General features: G+C 40.5%; 1 protein-coding gene across 6 annotated transcripts in view; it reads left to right on the top strand.

Annotated features, from left to right (window-relative positions):
* The window catches only part of spty2d1 (SPT2 chromatin protein domain containing 1), a 31940-nt gene extending 12841 nt beyond the window's left edge, over window positions 1–19099 (top strand). For 3 of the 6 annotated variants that reach the window (XM_078549068.1, XM_078549072.1, XM_078549073.1), the window contains 5 exons: window positions 210–324; window positions 4818–6551; window positions 7740–7902; window positions 15715–15792; window positions 17747–19099. In XM_078549068.1, coding sequence (XP_078405194.1) covers window positions 210–324; window positions 4818–6551; window positions 7740–7902; window positions 15715–15792; window positions 17747–17843 — 2187 coding nt within the window. In that variant the 3' untranslated portion in view covers window positions 17844–19099. The remainder of the gene's footprint in view (window positions 1–209; window positions 325–4817; window positions 6552–7739; window positions 7903–15714; window positions 15793–17746) is intronic. The other 3 variants (XM_078549069.1, XM_078549074.1, XM_078549071.1) reach the window with 2 other exon arrangements.
* The last annotated feature ends 3219 nt before the right edge of the window (window positions 19100–22318 follow it).

The raw sequence follows: 22318 nt of genomic DNA, 5'->3' as shown, positions 1-22318 counted from the left end.
GGTAATAGGGCAAGTTTAAAAAACAAAAAATGGTTTTAGAGAGGATGTAAATGGGAAAACTAAAATGATGGGGTTGTCTTTACATGAGTATATACAGTAATTATTTGCTTCATGGAAGAATACTAACAGCCATTGTTTCTCCAAAGGTTTAGTTGAACAAATTGTACTTGGTGTCATATTGCCATTTCTTTTTGTTCTTTTCTTAATAGAAGCGTTATAGCTTGTCAGTGAAACCTCTGAAAAAGTATCCGCAAGTGAAAGAGGTTCAGTCTGCTGCAGTGCGAGCATTCCTCAAACGCAAAGAAGAGGAGGTAAAAAATAAAGGTACTGTACTTAATAGGGAGACGGAAGTATTTGACTCAAAACTGTAATAAACTTCCTGCTACATTTATATATCTCTGCACTACATTCACCAGCCCTCAAATATCTGATGTTTCCCAAGGTAGAAATCGCAAGCAAGTTTGAGAGCTGATGAAATATATTAGAGGTGTTATTCAAAGCAGCGAAATGCTTCTTCAATTTTGTCCCAGTTAAACTGCTACGGGTGTTGTTTATACAGGGTATAATTTTTCCACCCCATCTCCGCTGAAGGTATTGATTCATGCCAGTTTTACTTTCAGTCCTCCAGTACTTCACCCACAACTGGCCATTCTTCAAGTGTGATCTAAACCAATGAATAATGGTTCTCACTTGACACACAAACTCAACCAGAGTTGCACAATTGTGAGCTGTAATTGATAAGGTAGCTCATCAGAGCTGGGAAATCCTCAGCATGACTTTGTTTCTGCAGTATCTTTTCCTTTCGGTACTTGTGTGGTTCAAGAACTATTGTGAGAGTACATTGTGGAAACTTGCTGGGTGGCTGTTAAATGTGTTCACTTGAAGATATTTGTTTTTGTCTCTGTTAGAGCTAAAATGAACATTATCAGATCTGTATAAATTATTCACACTCAGTTTTCACCCCACCAAAGTCTTCCAGGCTTGTGCAACCTGGAGGGTTGTGAAAATTCATCTGGCACTGTTACATTGGCATATGACCCACGTTGAGGAAAAATGTCGAGTAAAAGGTAGACACTGCCTTTTCATTTTTGGGTTTTCAATTCAAACGCAGCTCTGTCTGAGCTGAAAATCTTCATTGCCTGCTGGCCACAAAGGTCCTATGTGAAGCCAATATGGGTAGTCTCAATTCATTTCCTAACTGGCATGGAACTAAAACTGTCCCTAATTCAGCATTCTTTGGCCATTTTGGTTGGAGAAGCCATAAAATGGCTGGAATGGGAAATGAAACGTCTGCAATTTGTGGATGCTATTAAGGCAGGGGCTAAGGTGCATTATGTAGCAGAGTAGAGGAGTTTTGCTCTACTTGGTGGTGCTGCATCTGACATTGGTACACTTAGTGCTGGTACTGGGTGCAGCATCATTCCCGATTTGCACGAGAAACATTTTTTTTAAATTTGAGGGTCAATTGAAGGTTGAAATACAACTGTCATGCTGTTGTATATTTCTAAGTTACTTAGTTGCTGTTTACAGGGCAGCATTGGTTGCAGACTGAGAGCTGGTAATTTGTACCAAATGTGTACTATACAGAAAGATCTCAAAAAAGTGAAGAATATACAGAGTAGCCTGCAGTGAACACTCAACTATCCACCATAACAAAAGACCTTGCAAAAAAAATTGTGTGCAGAGGTGGTTAGAATGTGAAGTTCTCTACCATAAACATGAACAGAATCCAGAAATTCTTTTCAAAAATTAGGTAGCTTCTTGAAAAAGAGGAACATTAAAGGGTACTGGGAGGGAGTAGCAGAGTGCAATTAGGCTGGATGACTCAAATCAGAAAAATGCTGACACACATTTGATGTGGTACAGCCTAGTTCTGTGTTATGACATTCTGTGATGATATTGGAGAGCCCCTTACTCTGACACACTGAGGTAATTTCTCTATTTAGACTTCCTAAACCAGAACTCAGCATGTACAGGTAAGGCCCACTCCATTATTTAAATAGGGTGGGAGAGCTAAACCAGGAAATTATAGACCTATCGGTTTAAGTATGCGTGAAGTTGCTTGAACCTGTTTTTAGGGGCTGAGTGACTAACATCGATAAATATGAAAAGATCAGAGGTTGTGTATGCTGTTGAATAAAGAAGATAAAGGGATGATCTAATTGAAATATTTAAGATGATTAAAGGATTTGACAAGGTATTTAGAGAAAAAATATTTCAGAGGTGGATTCTGGAACAAGCAGCCATAACCTTAAAATCAGAACTAGGTTATTCGGGATGGTGTCAGGAAGCACCTGTTCACATGAATGGGAACAGAAATCTGTAGCTCTCCTCCCCACCCGACCCTCCCCAACAACACCCCAAAAAAATTCAACCGAAAATCTCAAATTGTGTTCTTTTGTTAGGCAAAAGTACTAAGAATATGGAACCAAGGCACGTGAATGGACTTAAGATACAGGTCAGACATGATTTAATTGAATGGTGGACATGCTCGAGGGCTGAAAGGCATACTCCAGTTCATATGTTTTCCAATCTTAGAAATTAAATATTCTTAGGAAAGAAAATGCCAGCAGTTCATCAACTCCTAGTTTCCTGGATCCAAAACCCAGACTCTGCTAACATTCAACATCTAACTCTCATCATTGATAGGAAATTTTACAAGGTATTGGGCACCCAGAATATGATTTCAGGTATAGACCTTCTGTGTCTGCAAGAAAATTCCAAACTCCATTCCATTTTAGCTGGTTTATTCAAACCAATTGACGCATATAAAAATTGTGAACAATTGAGAAGGCAAATAATCGAAGCTGACTGTGAAAATAACAAACTGCTGGCTGTCTTTTTTGTCTAATGCATGTAATCTAGCTGCAAGGACAAATGTATGAAATTTTACCATAATAGATGTGGAATCATAAAAATTCTCTTCACTTCTGTTAAAAGTATGATAGTAAAAAGATTGAGAACCAATTTCGTCATCATCATGGTTCCTTATTCACAATATTCTTTCCATTGTGAGGCATGGAATGCCTTTTTTATATACTCATACCACTTTTACTCAGCTTAACTTAGTTCAATCAAATGATTGCAGACTTTGAGAACTCTACTTAATTGAGAGGATGGAATCTATTTAAGAAGCTTCTTCAGCCCTCTTCCTGTAGATCAGTAATTTATGTGAACTAAAGCTGATCAGCCCAGGACTGTGTGAACACCAAATCTGGTGTACAGTTCATTCAATAGCATTGACACTTTTCAGTGCACTCAGTACTATATAAATACAAGCATTAAAGTAGTTTCTGCTTTCTATAAGCATTCGCCAGAATGGAACTAAGATTCTTTAGAGTTGTACAAGAATGTGTATGGACCCAAATGGTCAAAAGCGTTAACACAAATATGAATTGCTTTTCTATTTTTTCTTGTATCTAGGAACAGGAGTAAGCTATTTAGTGCCTCAAGCCTGTTCTACCATTCAGTGAGATCATGATTTATGACCTAACTCCATATATTCACTTTTGTCTCTTATCCCTGCAGCATTCCAGGCCAGCATTCGATTAGCTTTTATGATTGTTTTCTGTATTTTCCCATGTTATTTTAACAATCTATGCAGCTAGACCTCCAAGTCTCTCTGGTCCTCCACAGCTTCTAATCTTTCATCATTTCAAAGTAAGCTGATGACCTCTCACTTGCCTATATTGCAATTTGTTTTCTAGAGTTTTGCCCTTTCATGTAATCTAGTAATATTTCTTGGTAATTTTTTATACAAAATGAATATTGACACAAAAAAAATGTTAAAATATTGTGTTAAAAGAACATGGTCTTTCGGGGTAAAAAGTATAGCGGAAAGTACCTCTTGCTCAAGGAGCTCCCCTTTTTGGAAAAAAAAACATATTCTCAATCACTTGAGATGTTGGCACCTTTCAACACATTCTTTTTTACTCATTCACGGGTTGTGGGCATCGCTGGCTAGGCCAGCCTTTATTACCCATTCCTAATTGCCCTTCAGATGGTGAGCAGCCCGCTTGAACCACTGCAGTCATGTGGTACAGATACACCCGCAGTGCTGTTAAGGAGGGAGTTCCAGGAGTTTGACCCAGCCACAGTGAAAGAACAGCGATATAGTACCAAGTCAGGATGATGAGTGGCTTGGAAGGGAACTTGCAGGTGGTGGTGTTCCCAAGCATCTGCTGCCTTTGCCTTTCTATGCTCAGCCTGAGTCTCTTTGGAATGACAAAGCTCTGGAAAACCAAACTGCCAGATGGGTAAAATGCTATTCCCAACCTATAGCATGGTTTCCTGGGGGGTCAGGAGTTTAGGCCTGCCTGAAGTCATGGACTCCATTTAAAGTAGAGCTGTTGTGCAGCAACACTCCTCAATGGTGACATCACTGAAACTCCCTGGCAGGGAATGAGAATCAACTGGAGGATTTTGGGTGGTAAGAAAACTACTTTTTGAAAAACTTTAAGGGCTCTTTTGATATGTAATTTGTTATTTTAAAAAAAAGGATAACCATCCCTAGCTGTTTGAGATTAAGGCACAAATTTTTACGGTAATTTCAAAGGCCATGATGCTGGTATTCATAGCTAGTTTCTTGGATATGAGTATCAGAATTTGACCATAGGTTTTAGTGCATAATTGACCAGGTCATCTGTTTTGGTGGTGTGGATGCTGAGGATACCTGAAAACTTCCCAACTGTTAATTGAATAGCATCAGAGAGATGTTTTTCATGAACAAGTAAGTAGACAAAACTGTATCTCTTACTGCTTAGTACTACATTATGTTTAAGGGCCAACTTTAAATTTTTAATCATTTTTTAATGTAGATCTAGAAGAAAAGCGGAGGAAGGCAGAGCTGATTGCAAAACGAGTTGCATTAAAACATGATCGTAAAGCGAGAGCGATGGCTACCCGGACAAAAGACAATTTCAGAGGTTATGATGGTACTCCTGTGGAACAGAAAAGCAAAAAGAAAACTTCTGATGATGAGGGAAAGGACCAAACAATGGATGACAGTAATGATGAAGATTATTACTATGGTGGGGCACAGGTTGAGGATGAAATATCTGAGGTAGAGGATTCTGACGAGTTTGGAGAACATTGGGATGAGAGACCAGTTAAACGGCAACACACAGAGCCTGAGAGACCGGTTAAACGGCAACACACAGAGCCTGAGATACCAGTTAAACGGCAACACACACAGCCTGAGATACCAGTTAAACGGCTTAAACGTCAACACAGAGAGCCTGAGATACCAAGTAAGGAGCCTAAGAGACTGTGCAGGGAACCTGAGATATCAACCAAAGAACCTGAACAATTGTGTAGAGAGGTTAAAAAACATAAAGCTCCAAAGAAACCACCATCAGCACCCATGAACTTCTCAGATCTCCTGAAACTGGCTGAAAAGAAACAGTTCGAGCCAGTGGAGCTTAAGCCAATAAAAAAAGTGGATGAGAAGCTATACACAGCAGAGGAACTGAAAGAAATTGAATTTTTAGAGCGCAAACGACAAAAACAGAATGACAGAAGGAAATCTGAGAGAGAGGTCACATTTTCACATCCAGCTAGCTCATCCAAGAAAGAGTCTTCAACTAAAGACAGTAAAAGCACAAAATTAGTGCGAGGCTCAGGAGAGAAACTTGCTTCATCCAGAGAGAGTAGCTCAACAACATCGGTTCATGGAATTAACAAGAAGCCGAAAACTTCATCTAGTGATAAACCTCCATTTTCAGTGTCTTACAAAGCACCTACACATGAAAAGTCCAGATCTTCAGTAGGAGTTGGACATTCTGCCTCCAAAAACTCCAGTAACAATGGTGGGAAAACTGTACTAAACAGCTCAGCAAAATCCGGAAATAGCTCCCAGACACCAAACAAAGGGCTGAAACCTGGATCAAATGGAACCCATTCTGCCTTGTCTTCAAAAAACAGCCAGAAAAGAACAGATCAGTCTACTTCATCCAAGAAAAATGATAGTTCCTCCGCAAGACATGAAAGGACAGGTGGTTCAAATCCATTGCACTCCAAAAATGCAAGCAGCTCAGCTCCTGAACGATCCAAAAGTTCCAGTGGCTTGAGCCAAACACAACCAAGCAGTTCAGATCAACCACGATCAAGCAACTTGGGCCAACAGAGATCTCGGGGTCTGGTCAGTTCTGGGGCTTCTCGTCCCAGCAGTTCAGGAGGTTTATTTCCCCCGCAACCAAAAGATACGAGCAATTCAGGCCCTCCAAGGCATAAGAATGCAAGTAACTCTGGGTCTGTGCAATCAAAAAGCTTGAGTGCCTCTGCGTCAGTACGGCCAGCCAGTTCTGGGTCAGTACGGCCGGCTGGTTCTGGACCGGTTCGGCCCAGAAATTCTTCTCCTATTCCTGGACGACATGGAAGCACCCGAAGTACTGAAACTGGAAGACCTGGAAGTGGAGTTGGAGTGCCAAAGCCCAAATGTACTGTAGTAGCAGAAACAATATCTTCAAAGAACTTCCCATCACGGCCCAGCAATGGACAGATGAGCAATATGAGATCACCACCAGGGTACAGACCAATGGCGCGCCCGTCAGGTACTACATAAAGATAATGTCAAATATCGTAAAAAGGAAAGAATTTGTATTTTATGTAGTGTCTAATCGCTTGGGACATGATGGAGAAAAAGAAAACAGACCCCTGGCAAATGGTCTATCTCCCCTCCAAGCTACGTCTAAGCTTTCTGTCTGTCTAGCTGTTTACAGTGTAGCATCCATGGCCATGTAAGTTGAAATAAATATTCCCACTAAGAACTACCACGAATCTTCACACTGAATGAACCAATTCTGTGTGTGTCGCCCCTCACCTGTTTAGACTTTTACACACTAGTGAATTAGATTTTTGCTGCTAAAGAAAATGGATACATTCTCTGCTGAAAGAGAGCACAACAGAACTACTAGAAACTTGCAGTAGTAAAATAAATATTGCTTTCAAGATTTAATTTGGGTGAGGTCTCTTATGGACCAGTAATTTGAGAAAATATCTAGAAAACACAATTTCAAATAAGACACAATATATATGTGATTCCTCAATACAGTGGCTGTAAGGCAATTTCTTGACTTATGAACCATTAAAGTTCCTGCAGTGAATTATGGGTAAAGTCACCATTATTTTCTAGGTTGCACAGGCCAGAAGATCCTAGATTCAGTTTATTTTCTTTATTAACTAATCTCTGCCAAATTAATATTTGGGCACTGCAATTTGGTTACTATGTCCTTGGGCTGAGCAGTGGAAAAATCAGCTAGGATTCCCACTCTGGTAGCTGTCCGAGTCAGCACAACTGGGTAGTGCTAATTAGTGTTGGGTGAGAGAAGAATTTGGCTTAGATATTGATGCCTTCTACAGTCAAATGGTCAGCTAGGGCTCTTGTTAAAGAGGAGATTAATTATGGACTGCGGGGAAGCCCGAGGTTGCCAAGAGTTTTACAGAAAATATGGAACCCAGTGTTCAAATGACAACTCTTTTGCTTGCTTTGTGTGTTCTGAACTGATTCTTAGGACCAGTTAAAAGAAATGTTAAATTGAAAACTTGAGTGGTGATTGTAATATCTTCACTCTAAAATGGTACGGCCTCATATGGAATTTATTGGGAAGCCGTATTTAAGGATCAGACAGACCTGAACCCTGTCTGAATTGGCGTTGTGCGACCTGCTGCTCTGAGTTCATTAACTGGCATTGTCAATGCAAGCATTGTAATGTTACAATTACTTCTGTTTCTTGCCTCAGTAGCTCCTGGAAGGCCGCTTATGCCTATATCCTATAAACGGAGGCTGGAGGATGACGAGGATGATTATGATTCGGAAATGGATGATTTCATTGACGATACTGGAGAATCGCAAGATGAAATCTCAAAACACATCAAGGCAATTTTTGGATATGACCGCAGAAAGTAAGGCGAATCTGTTGTAATGAGTTGCTTTGTCTGTATTGTGGACTATGTTTATAGAAAGAGAAATGATTTTGTCTCCTTATATGGGGGAATCCAGAACAAGGAGCCATAACCTTAAAATTAGAAATAGGCCATTCAGGATAATGTCAAGAAGCAGTTTCTCATACAAAAGGTAGTTAATCTGGAACTCTGTTCCGAATAAAGCTATTGAGACCAGCTCAGTTGAAAATTTCAAAACTTAGTGATTTTTTTTTTCAGGTAAGATATATGGAACTATGGCAGGTGAATGGAGTTGAGATACATATCTGTTATGATCTAATTGAATGGTAAAACAGGCTTGAAGGGCTGAATATCCTACTCTGTTCATATGTTCTGTAGTTTGGTGGGTAAAGGCATTGAACGCTATAGCACTAACCCTTCCGGACTAGAAGGTTGCTTGTCTTGACTCCTGACCTGTGCTGAGTTACCTGGTCTCCACATTGCAATAGTTAGAATGCTACAGTTAACCTTTGCATTCCTGGGCTAGTGAGAAGGAAAAATTTACTATGGACTCCTCTCCTGAGTACTGCTGTTCTATGACTCCTGGAAAGTATATGTGGATGGCAGCTGGTAGAATTGGTCTTAACGCTGATGACCTCGACAATTGATTAACATGTCAATGCTCGGGTTAATGCATGAAAAGTGGACACCTGGTTGAGAAGTTATCAAGTTGCCAATGCTATGAAATTGTGCTCCGAAACAACGCCTTCAGCAGGAGAGAGAAGAAAATGAGAAAAACTAAATTGTCTAGTATAACCTGATCTGACTTGTGGTGCTTTGGAAACCACATGCTGATGAAGCAGCTGGCCATATTCCTTTTCCTGAAGCAGCACAATTATTGTGGTTTTCAAAAGGGGGAATTCATAAGTATTTTTTATTCTGCCAAGTTGTGTTCATAGTTCCCTATTTCATTGTCTGGTTTTGGTGCAATATAAGCAGAATTGTGACTTGACCATTTCCATTGTCGTGCAGCGAATTACCAATACTTTGTGGAAACATAAGGCTTTTGTCTTTCTGAATGCAGTTGTTTTAATTTACATACAAATGTAAGAATTAGGAGCAGGTGGAGACCATTCAGCCCCTCAAGCCTGCTCTGCCATTCAATAAGATCATGGCTGATCTGACTGTGGCTTCAACTCCACATTCCACCTACTACCACCTTTGACTGCCTCGTTAGTCAAGAATCTATCAACCTCTGCCTTAAAAATATTCATTGACCCTGCCTCCACTGCTCTCAGGGGAAGAGAGTTTTCCAAAGATTCATGAGCCTCAGAGAGAGAATTTCTTCTTGTCTCTGTCTTGAATGGGAGACCTCTTATTTTTAAACTCTGTTATAGGCTCATTGATGTTTACAACACAGGAGGAGGCCATTCAGCCCATCATGTCCGCATCAGTCAGCAAAGATCTAACAACACTAATCCCATTTTCTGATGCTTGGCCCATAGCCCTAGAGTCTTTGGCAACACAAGTGAATATTTAAATACTTCTTAAATGTTACGAGAGTTTCTGACTCGACCACCCTTTCAGACAGAGTTCTAGATTCCCACCACCCTCTAGGTGAAAATATTTCTCAACTCCCCTCTTAGCCTTCTACCTCTTACCTTAAACCTGTGCCCCCAGGTTATTGACCCCTCTACTAATGGAAAAAAATGCCTTCCTATCCACCCTATCTATGCTGCTCATAATCTTATACACCTCTATCAGGCCCCTTCTCAACCTTTGCTGCTCCAAGAGCCTAACCGCAGCCTATCCAGTTTTTCCTCATAGCGCCCTCTAGCCCAGGCAGCATCATGATAAATCTCTTCTGCACCTTCTCCAGTGCAATCACGTCCTTCCTATAATGTGATGACTAGTTGTGGCCTAACCAGCGTTTTATACAGTTCCAGCATAACCTCCCTGCTCTTGTCTTTTACAAGTATCCCATATGCCTTCTTAACCACCTTATCTACCTGTCCTGCTACCCTCAGGGACCTGTGGATATGCACACCAAGGCCCCTCTGATCTTCTGTACTTCCAGGGTCCTACCCTTCATAGTGTAATCCTTTGCCGTGTTAGCCCTCCTCGAGCGCACTACCTGACACTTTTCCAGGTTGAATTCCGTTTGCCACTGCCCTGCCCACCTGACCAGTTCATTGATAATCCCCCTGCAGTTTACGGCTATCCTCCTCACTGTTTACCGCCCTAAACATTTTCGTGTCCTCCGTGAACTCCTTGATCGTAACCCCTACATTTAAGTCCAAATCATTTTATGTATACCACAAACAGCAAGGGCCCCAGCACCGAGCCCTGTGGAACCCCACTAGAAACAGACTTACAGTTACAGAAATACCCCTCTACCATTACCTTTTGCTTCCTGCCTTCCAGCCAATTTTGGATCCAACATGCCATTTTGCCTTGGATCTCATGGGCTCTTACTCTCTTGACCAGTCTTCCATGAGGGACCTTATCAAAAGCCAAAGTCCATGTAGACCACATCAAATGCAATACCCTCATCAACACTCCTGGTTACCTCCTCAAAAAATTCAATCAAATTTATCAAACATGATCTTCCCTCAACAAATCCATGCTGTCTATCCCTGGTTAATCCTTGTCTCTCCAAGTTCAGACATATTCTGTCCCTCAGAATTCTTTTCTAGTAACTTCCCACCACCGAGGTTAGACTGATTGGCCTGTAACTTCCTGGTCTATCCCGCCCTCCTTTTTTTAAATAATGGGACAATGTTAGCAGCCCTCCAGTCCTCTAGCACCCCGCCTGTGGCCAGAGAGGATTTGAAAATTACTGCCAGGGCCCCTGATATCTCTTCCCTTGCCTCTCTCAACAGCCTGAAATACATCTCATCTGGGCCTGTGGATTTATTCACTTTTAAGGCCACTAAACCCGCTAGTACCTCCTCTCTCTCTGTTAACTTCCTCTAATATTTCACAGTCCTCTACCCTGATGTCTATACCTGCATCGTCCTTTTCCATTGTGAAGACCAACGCAAAGTATTAATTGAGGACTGTACCCAAGTCTTCCGGGTCCACACACAGGTTACCTCTATGGTCCCTAATTGGCCCTAATCTTTCCCTAGTTATTCTCTTGTTCTTTATATATTTACAAAACCCCTTTGGGTTTTCCTTTATTCTACCCACCAATGCTGTTCTCATGCACTCTCTTAGCTTTCCTAATTTCCTTTTTAAATTCCCCCTTGCACTTTTTACACTCCTCTAGGGACCTTGCTGTATTGAGCCCTCGGTATCTGCCATAAGCTTCTCTTTTTTTCTTAATCCTAACCTTTATGTCCCTTGACATCCAGGGTCCTCTGGACTTGGTCCCCCCATTTGTCTGTACAGGAACATATTTGCCCTGTGCTCTCGCTATTTCTTACTTGAATGTCTCCCATTGCTCTGACACAGTTTTATCTGCAAGTAGCTGCTCCCAGTCCACTTGGGCCAAATCGTATTTCATCTTAGTAAAATTAGCCTTTCACCAGTTTAGAACTTTTATTCCTGGCCCAACCTTATCCTTTTCCATAACTATCCTAAATCTAATTGAGTTATGGTCACTATCTCCAAAATGCTCCGCTACTGGTACGCCTTCCACCTGGCAGGCTCATTTCTGAATATTAGGTCCAGAACTGCTCCCTTCCTTGTTGGGCTTTCTACGAAATGGCTAAAAAAGTTCTCCTGGATGCAAGTTAAGAATTTTGTTCCCTCCCTGCCTTGCACACTAAACCTATCGCAGTTAATCTTTGGGTAGTTAAAATCCCCTACTACTACTGCCTTATTATTCTTACACCGTTGAAATTTGATTGCATATTTGATCCTCTATCACTCCCTGACTGTTTGGGGGCCTATAGTACACACCCAACAGCATGTTTGCTCCTTTTGTGTTTTTACTTCTACCCAAATGACCTCATTTGATGATCCTTCCGAGATATCGTCCCTCCTCACTGCTATAATTGATTCCTTGATCAATATTGAGACCTCCCCCGCCCCCACTTCCATCGCCCTCTCTGTCTTGCCTGAATACCCTATAAACCAGGAATATCAGGAATGTTGAGCTGCCAATCCTGCCCTTCCTTTAACCAAGTCTCGGTCATAGCCATGATATCATGCTCCCATGTACCTATCTGTGCCTCCAGCTCGCCTGTCTTATTCCTCAGGCTCCTTGCATTAAAATGGTTGTTCCTTGCACCCATTTAGCCTTGCTAAACTAATTTCTTTCTTATTTAGCCTATGTTTCCTCTGCCTTCCAGACTCACTTACTAGCATTTTAACTTTTAATTCCATCTCAGTTTCTCTCCCCTCTGAACTACTTTTCAGGATCACATCCCCCTGCCAATTTAGTTTAAATCCGCCTCAACAGCATTGGCAAATCTCCCTGCGAGGATGTTGGCCTCGTTCCTGTTCAGATGTAATCCGTCCAACTTGTACAGGTCCCACCTCCCCCAGAAATGGTCCCAATGCCCCAGGAATCTAAAGCCCTCCCTTCTGCACCATCTGTCCAGCCACGCATTCATCTGCTCTATCCTACTGTTCCTATATTCACAACTGCGTGGCAGCGGGAGTAATCCGGAGATTACTATCTTTGAAGTCCCGCTTTTCAATTTCCTACCTAACTCCCTAAAGTCTGCTTGCAAGACCTCATTTCTCATTCTTCCTATGTCATTGGTCCCAACAAGGACCATGACCTCTGGCTGTTCACCCTCCCCCCTTCAGAATGCCCTGCAGCTGTTCTGTGACATCCTTGACCCAGGCACCCAGGAGGCAACATACCATCCTGGAGTCATGTCTACAGCCGCAGAAGCGCCTGTCTACTCCCCTCACTAACGAAACCCCTACCACTATTGCCCTTCTACACTTCTTCCTCCCACCCTGAGGAGCTGGACCCCCCCACAGTGCTATGGCCTCGGCTCTGGTTGGCCTCCACAGAGGAACTGTCACTCTCACCATTTCCCAAGGCCAAAAAACGGTTTGCGAGTGAGATGCACTCAGGATTCCCTCGCTACCTGCCTGGCCCCTTCTTCTGTCTGGTGGTCACCCATTCCCTCTCTGCTTGCAGTTCCTTAAGCTGCAGGGTGATCACATCCTGAAACATGCTATCCACGTACCTCTCAGCCTTGTGAATGCACCATGGTGCCCCAGCTGCCACTCGAACTCCAAAACTCAGAGCTCGAGTTGCTCCAGTCGGAAGCACCTCCTGCACACATGGTCATCCAGATCGCCAGGAGCTTCTAGGATTTCCCACATAGTGCAGGATGATGTCCTCGGACATATCTTAATTAAATAGAATATGGACCCTTGCTTTTATTTTACCCTTACTGCTACTTGAGTCTCTCTGTTTTAACCTCTCTCTCCCGAAGTTAAACTGATGTCCCAGCCGCTCTCTGCGTCCTTTTTAAACTGACGTCCCTGCCGCTCTCCACATCCTTTTTAAACTGACGTTCCTGCCGCTCTCTGCGTCCTTTTTAAACTTAAGACATTGAATTATGCATCAATTTAGCACGTTGGTCCATTTCAAGCCCATGCAGACTAAGGAATGAAAGTTAATTTTCTGATGATATAAGGATCATACTGGAAATGACTAGGAACAGTTTCAGTCCAGTTCCTAGCGGGTAAGGATCTATTGCTGCAAACTAGGTTGATAATCCTTTCGAGAGGCTACACAGATGAATGTTGTCAAAATGGTAATATTTAATATGCTGCAGGATGCAATAGAGAAGCGTTGGAAACAGGAAAGCAAGGTCTTAAGTACTTGATGGAGCAGTATGGAGGAAGCTTTGCCTTTAAATTACTCTGCATTAGTACCTGAGCACAAGTAATCTATTAAATATTGTTTACAAGAGTATTTTTTTGTTTCATCCTACTGAACAATGCATATCTGGGACCTTGACTGGCTATTTATAAATAAGCTGCTTAGTATAAACTATGAGAGTGCAAACTTAACAAGTCTCGAGCAGAGCTGAAAATTAGGAAGCTCCCCTTCGCAATAATAGTTAGTACACGAATTCTGCCTGAAATAACTCTGGCAGGATAAGAGCTCAGTGTGCAAAACAGAGCTGGGCATCCACAACACACACTGAATCAGGGTAGTTGCTAAAACATTTGTGCAGTGTAATAAAAGTCTAAATGGTTTATGAGGCTGGTGTGGCTGTGAAACATTGATGACTTAATCATCAAGAAAGGAAACTGAACAATTTTCATTTTGTTTGCGGCACATTCGGGACATCTCATAGAAGGACAAAGCCATGAATGCAGCTGTCTTTTAAAAGGCAAATTTCCCAAGTATGTTAGAACTAATCAAGCAGAGACGTCTTTGCTGGCTTGGACATGTTCACAGAATGGAAGACTGATGTATACCCAAGGATTTTATGTTTGGCGAGGTAGCCAGCTCCAGAAGCCCAGTTTCGGGAATGTTTGCAAGTGTGGCATGAAGGCCCTAAACATAGTCTCTCACCTGGAAAACAGCAGCCAATGACAGAGGGAAATTATGTCATCACCTATGGGCTGGCGTGTGCCATCATGACAATCAGTGGCTATAGCAGCTTGGCAACAGGCAGCACCACTGAAAACAGCAACCCACAATGACACTTGATAACCACTTCGTATGTGACACTTGTGGCTTGACTGACCTCTTCAGCCATCAGCACAGTGCACCGTATGAAGTTACCCCAACCCCAACGGATTTGATTTGCTGCATCATGGAAATCACTACCAGGCTTAGCAATAACTTGTCCTCGTCCGTTTCTATTTTTTATTTTTGCTTTTCTTGCCACTTCTTTCCACTACCTCGACAAGTTAGGTATCAATTTTATTCTAATGGTTGCAGTGCTTATTCTTACTGGGTAATGAAATGGGAATAGTTTATAACATTGTGCCTATACAAGGGTTTCATTCCAGCTGAGCAGTATGAGTAAGCTCTTCCTCTTTCAGTATGAAACGGACTCTTTTCTCCGCTCTAATAAGAGTACTGCACCACGGTTATGATGTTAACTGTCCAGTCTGATACTCTTAATGAACCTAATGAGTGGTAAAGGTGAAAAACAATACCCCAAGTAGGATGCTTCTGTGGTAGCTTTTTACATAAATTTCCAGTTTCAGATTTACTGGTGGTCACTGGATGATAATTCACTAAAATTTGTTAGTTTTATGGATAATTTAGTAAGACATTGCCTAATAGGGAGAAAGAGAGAAGCATAAGAACAGACATTCAATTTTTACTCAGCGAATTCAGTAGCAGGCACATATAATCAACATTCGAATATCTCACTGATTATGTTAATTCGTTTATGCTTTTGTGTGAGCCAAAAATATGATGCCAAAGCAACTGGGAGGTGTAAGGGGTTAAATAATCTTTCATCTATAGATTCCTACTTCAAATCCATAGAATGCAAATCTGCTCATTGGATATACTGACTTTTATGGGAAATAGTCCAGACCATCTCAAACCCAGCTCCCAGTGAACGTACCCCTAAAACTGGCATTAATTAGCATTATCTCTCATAGAAGCCCCAGAATGGCTAGTGTGGTTCAGTAGACGGATCTGGCACATTCAGGGAAGGTAAGAGGGCGCTTTAGTGAGCATTTGATGTGGGTGTGTTTGAAATCGAATGCTTCCCATTTTGTTCCAAATGAAAAGTATTTCATACTGCAGCACAAGCAGTAATAAAGCAAAAACTAAATTTTATGATAATGTAAAGGCACCCATAAAAGCCATATTCTATAGCTCAGAGATTTACTTCTGATGAAATGGGTCCCTATGAGATTATTGAGCATTGTTTTGTGTTGCAGGTACAAGGATGAAAGTGACTATGCTCTGCGATACATGGAGAGTAGCTGGAAAGAACAGCAGAAGGAAGAAGCCAAAAGGTAAAATTTGGTGTTGCTGCATCTCCAGATCTTATCTGGAGCTGTGCTGTTGGTGATTTTACATAATAAATAGTGTATAAGTTTGTACTTCACAAGTTTCTAAGTCTTCCAAGTGGTGTAGCATTTACACAAGTGTGATATCACTACTGGTATAAACTTGTTACAAATAAGGATGCACCCATGTGTTTAGGTGCAAAGAGTACACATGTTGTTTCACAGTATATTTTGCAACTAAAATGGAACATGCTTTTGCCTTGGCAATGTTTCTCTTTCCCCTTGAGCCATTGGCTTCTTGTTAGTACAGACCTCCATTGGATACTGGTTGCCCTTTTATAGCTTGCTCAAGTGGCTGTTGTTAATGTGTAAACTTTAGGAGATTATTTGACAGCCATGAAGAAGGACAATGACCCCACAATTTCAGCAGATGACTTAAAAAGCAGTTAGAGCTATTGCTAATCTATGTCTTCCTAATCCCAAAGATCACTGTAACACCCCACTGCCAGCCTATCTGATTCAGCACAGAAATAGGGAGGATTGGTTTAGTGCTACACCACCTCTTACATTGATTAATTAGACTTTTTGGGAACCTGAGGTATTCATTTTTACTTCATATATAAGAAGTGAGTTAACAAGGATGTTGGACCCAAATTTAATACTTGTTCATCATCCTTAATTGGGTTTCTTAAAAGGTCATCTTAAATGCAATTCCTTTATTTTCTTACTAGTTTCCTGTTGTACAATGTGTTTGAGTGGGCTCCTCGGCAACCTGTTCTCAAGTTTCTGCTGATGCTTCTCATGTCCACCAGCAGAGCGACATTGTGTCACAGGGACTAATCCTTTCCCCTTCTCTGTGTGGAAAGGTGGGTGGGCAAAGGGGTTGGGGTGGACTGTGGTAGAATTACATCCCTGCTTGACAAAGATCTGCAACCCAGTATGTGGGATGTCAACTCGGCATCATGGCGCCAAGCATTGAAAGACACTGTAGCAAAATATATATGGAGCCTTTTGAAAACTCATTTTAATTTTTAAGAACAAACAAACCTGCATTTACACATGTCCTTGGGACATCCTGAAATGCTTCATAGTTAGTGAATTATTTTGACATATAATCGCTGTTATGTAGACAAACGCAGTAGCCAATTTGGCTAAACATGAGGGGATTTGCCCTGCTCATTGAATAATATCATGGGATCTTGATTTAGCACCTCATCCAAAACACAGCACATCTGACAGCCCAGCAATCCTCAGTGCTGCACTGTATGGTCATAGAATTGCAGGATCCTACAGCACAGAAAGGGACCATTTGCTCCATCATGCTTTAGCTACTCTTTGAGCTATTCATTTAGCCCCACTCTGTTGGTTTCCCCATAGCTTTGCAACTTTTTTCTTTTCAAGTGTTTATCCTTTTGAAAGTCACTGCTTGCACCATCCTTTCAGGCTATCAGGTTGTTCATGCTTCTCATTTTTCCCTTTTTTTTTCTTCTTTATTCTGAACTCGCCAAATTATGTGTTTGGGCTCTGGAATGAAGCTTGGGGCCCACAACCTTCTAATTCACAGATGATAGTTCCATCACTGAACTCAGTTAAATTTCACACATTTTATTCAGACTTCATATTAAAACAAAAATTGTTCTTTGTAAAGCCCTAATAAGGAGAGTAGGCTATACTACAGGAAAGCTGATGAGGGTGATGTGTAACCTGCACATCGTTCTAAGAAGCTTATTGTGAGGATTGGCTGAAGAAACTGTTTTCTCAATATTGGCAACTTGTTTTAATGTAGTATTTGAGATTTAAGAATTGCAAACTGGTAACATTAAGCTGTCTGTTCATTATCTTTGCCCTTAACAGTGGGCATGCTGGAGGACCTGGTAGATGGAAACAGGAGGTGGAAGAACTTTGAAAAAACTAAGTTTTGTATCATTTATAAAAACTTGACTTTTTTTATCCCCTGCAGCTTGCAGTTGGGTATAATAGAGGACGCAGAAGAAATGAGAAAAGAGGAAGAAGAACTAAGAAGGAAGAAGATGAAAGCTAAGAAACAACAGCTTTAGTTCATTGAAAAAAATTACAAGAAATTTATTTATTCTATTTATATACAAAATCCAAAAGTAATATGCACTAAAGTAAAGAATTTACTTTGTAAACTATGGAACTCAGTAGGCTGACCAATTCAGTAGCAGATATAAATTAGCATTTGAATAAGTTGTGCTGATAACAGGAATAATTTTACATAATTGTATTGTGCATCGCCAAATGTTTTTTTTCAGTCCCTGGATCTGATGCATTAGATAAGATGATATTGTGAATTAAGTGAATTTGTTCTTTCATTTTATGTATTCCATTAATTTTAATTGTGGAGCCAAGGACCTTGGTTGCTTCAGAGTATTAATGTGTATAATGTTAATGGTTTTCACATTTCAAGTTTAAGGGCAAAACCTTTTTGTGTCTTAAAAATACACCAATTATTCAACTTTCTACTGGCCATCTCTGGTTAATGTAAAATTAGGTTTTTTTCCAGTTTTCATTTTTGCTTAAGGGGATTGGTGATTGCCTCTTTATCTCTTGCATCCACATTCAAGTTCAGCCCAGACTCATGGGACAAATGTGTCCCCTGTCTGCTGGCTGTACATGAAATGAATTTAAGTCCATGAGCTTAGTGTACAAAACTCTTTCCAATTTCATGTTATATTTGCAGTTGCACTCAGTGAAACCCCAAAATGCTTGAAGTGGGAAATGTAATAATATCAAAAGATCACAGGACTGTTCAGCTTATTGAAGCTCATCACTGACTCTCAATTATAACAACAAAATAGACTTTGAACATCCTAAGTTTTTTGTCTCCTTTATGCTATCTAGCAGATTATTCCAAACCATTGCATTTTTGAGCAAGGAAATTGTTCCAAACAATTTTAAATTTAATTTTCACCATTTTAATTTTGTCCACTGGTCCTACTTCCTTAGCTTTGTGCAGTCAGGGTGCTCTTCTGTGGTTGAAACAGAAGGAAGATGCATTGTTGCAGCAGTGTAGAGAGCTTTGCTCTGCACCCGACTGTGTCATACCTCCTCTAGATATGCTTGATGCTGACAGTGGGTGCCTAAAATGGAAAGGCATTTTTCCATCACTTTGAGCACAATATTTTTTTAAAACCAAATAGGGCACTGATGTGCTAATGACAAGGTTAAAGATCGCAGTTTAAAAAAAAAACTGGTATAATGAAATAAATTTTGTAAGTTTTTGAGAATGCCAGTATAGTGCATTAAATATAATTGATATGTACAATAAATTTTTATTACATAGTTTATCATATTATCTTGTAATATCTCTTCTTTTAGTGTTTAATTAAATGGAGCTGAATATGGCAGTTGAGATCATCCAAAAAAAGGTCCGTGAGCTCCTTTTGTATCTCTGTAAAAGATTGGTACTAAATAGATAATGTTATTGAGGTGGTTATGCTATTTATCTGGTAAGTGTGTTGAGATATTAGCAGTCTCCTGCCCCAAACTAAACTGGTTTCACTTGAAATTCATCTTGAATAAGTTTTTCTGTATTGAATGACGTTAGGTGGATGTTTTCCAATTGCATCTTGATATTGGCAAATTAGAGACCATGTGTTGACATAGTGGAATACGACACATCGCATTTTTGAAGTATTTATTTGAATGGCAGTGTCCAAACTATGACTGGAACGCTGGCATAACAGTAACAATAGCATTGTTTTCATTGCAAGGTTAGGCTAGGTGTGAACTCCTTCAGTAGCAGATTAGCACAATGAGAAAAATAATGCAGCTCAAAAGAATACATTTTGAAAAGAGAAGACTTGGATATCCTCAAGATACACCGTATTTGTATTTTCTTAGGGCAACACGAAAAAATAGGATAAGATAGGTCATGGTAAAATGGATATAACCAACACAGCTAGTAAATAAAACTAGCATTGGCTTATTTTCCTAGCCAATTTTCTCACACACTTCCCCTACCATCCTCCCTCTTTCATCTACAAGAGAGGGGGAAGAGAAATGGTAGATTGATGTCTAAAAGATTAACTTGAGTTAAGGTTCTGTAAGTGGCAGTGATATTCTAGGACATGTGTTCAATGCTGATGCATTGTAAAAGAATCATGGTGCTACTAAGAATCCATCCTTTGCCCTACCTAAATATGTCATATGCATGGTTTCAGCAGCACAAAGGATCTGGTGTACATTGATGTCATAGGGCAAATATTAATCCTGGATTGGTGGTCATTTTGAAAGATGAAACCTTTCCTTAATTTCCCATTTCTGTTATTTATATTCTACACTAACAACTTGTATTTATATAGCAGATTAACATAAAATGTTCCAACAGTAGTGTTATTAGACAAAACTTGGCATTGATCCACATAGAGATATCAGGACAGGCAGCCAAAAGTTTGTTCAAAGAGGTAAGTTTAAGCCTTGAAAGTGAGAGAGAGGTGAAGAGATTTAGGGAGGGAATTCCAAAGCTGAGGACTGAAGCAACTAGAGGCATGATCTCCAATGGTGGAGAGCCAAAAACCTGGAACGTGCAAAAGGCCAGGTTTGGAGGAGCACGGAGATCCTGGAGGGTTTTAGGACTGGAGGAGCTGCTGGGAGAGGAGAGGCCATGGATAAATTTGAAAACCAGGATAATTTTAAAATTGAGTTGTTGCTGGACCAGAGCCAGTGAATGTGAGCGAATATGGAGCTTGATGGGTAAACAGAAGTTGGTGAGAGTTATGATATGGGCAGCAGAGTTTCGGACGAACTCCAGGTTTATGAAGGATAAAAGGTAGAGGTTGACCAGTAGAGCATTGGAGTAGCCTACAGAGAGTTTGCAAATCGACCCAACGCTTCTGTTACCTGTTGGTAATGTTTCCAAACCAATCAAGTTATTGATCTCTGCGTTCCTGGTTTCTAAACCAATGAAAAACTATGATACACATTTCTACAGGCATTTGAGTGCAGCTTGCAGCTGGTAAAAGTGTCAACAGGTGGAACATATGTCACACTACTTTGAGAAAATAAATGTGAGAAACTGGTGCCCTTTTTGGATTCAAATGCTATGTGACTTCCACAGCATTAATTCTGCATTATTCACTGCCAAGAATTTTCAATATAGTTTTCTCTTTACCTCTGTCAACAACAACAAACCCCCCACCCCCCAAGCCTACTTGTCTGATTTCAGGATGAAGAATTCAATTGTCTTGTCTCTGCTAATTTCACTTAAATGATCAGTGGTTGTTGCTGCTTTTGGTAACCTATCAGTTAATAGTTTATTTCTACTGTAGGCCAGCTTCTAATGCAAGCTGGCTTTAGTCCTCATCAGCCTGTCAAACTCATCAGTTATTATTTTAGTGTAAAAAGCACGCCAGTGGAATTTTTAAACATTGAATCAAATTATTAAATATGCAATGGATTTAATGTCTCCATTCAATGAAAAAGGTTTTTGGCTAGGGTCCTTCTTTAAAAAAAAAGTCAAATAGCTAGAATGTATGTTTTTTGTACTATGACACAGCACTATTGTACTATGAGCCCACTGCTTATGCTAGTTTTTTGATGGAACTATCTAATTAATTCCACTTCCCTGTTCTCCCCATATTCCTGTAATTATTCTCCTGTCAAGCATTTATTCAATTCTATTTTGAAAGTTAACGTTAAACCTGCTTCCAGCATCCTATCAGGCAGTGCAAAACAAAACAGTTTCCTGATGGCGCTTCTGGCTCTTTTGTCAATCATCCAAGATCTGTATCCCCTGATTATTGACCCATCTGCCACTGGAAACAGTTTCTCCTTATTGCTCTATCAAAATGATTCATGATTTTTAAACATCTGCCAAATCTCTTATCTGTCTCTGTTCTAAGGAGAACAACCCCAACTTCTCCAGTCTCCCTACATAACTGATGTCCCCTCATCCCTGCTACCATTTCAATAAAGCATTTCCACACTCTTTAAGATCTCAACATCCTTCCTAAAGTGTAATGCCCAGACTTGAACACCATTCCTGTGCTGAGGCTTTGCCAATGTTTTATTTAAAAAAAACAAATAGTAGTACTTTCTTGCTTTTATACCCTATGTTATTTTGAATGAAGTGAATAATTCCATATGCCTTTTAAAAAGCCTTCTCAACAAAAACAGCCACTTCAAAGATTTATGTAGATAAACCCCCAGGTCTCTGCTCCTGCACTCTTTTACAATTATACCAGTTAGTTTAAATTGCTTCTGCTCATTCTTCCTACCAAAATGTTATCACCTCACATTTCTCAGCGTTAAGTTTCATCTGCCCTGACTCTGCCTATTTCATCTGTACATCTTTGTCCTCTTGGAGTCTATTACTTAACCTCGTTTGTGTCATCTGCAAATGCTGAAATTACACCATGTACCAAGGCGCAGTGGTCCTAATACTGACCTCTTGGGGAGTACCACTGTACTTCTATTTACATCTATCTGGTACCAACAGCAACCACTTCAATCCTCAAACCAAAACTTATACCCCTAAAATGTATGAATCATGAAATCAGACATTTTTGCA

The sequence above is a fragment of the Cetorhinus maximus genome, chromosome 9 (genome assembly GCF_964194155.1).
Source record: "Cetorhinus maximus chromosome 9, sCetMax3.hap1.1, whole genome shotgun sequence".
NCBI lineage: Eukaryota > Metazoa > Chordata > Chondrichthyes > Lamniformes > Cetorhinidae > Cetorhinus > Cetorhinus maximus.
Note: the sequence above shows the minus strand (reverse complement) of the source record. Positions and strands in the feature narration are given on the sequence as shown.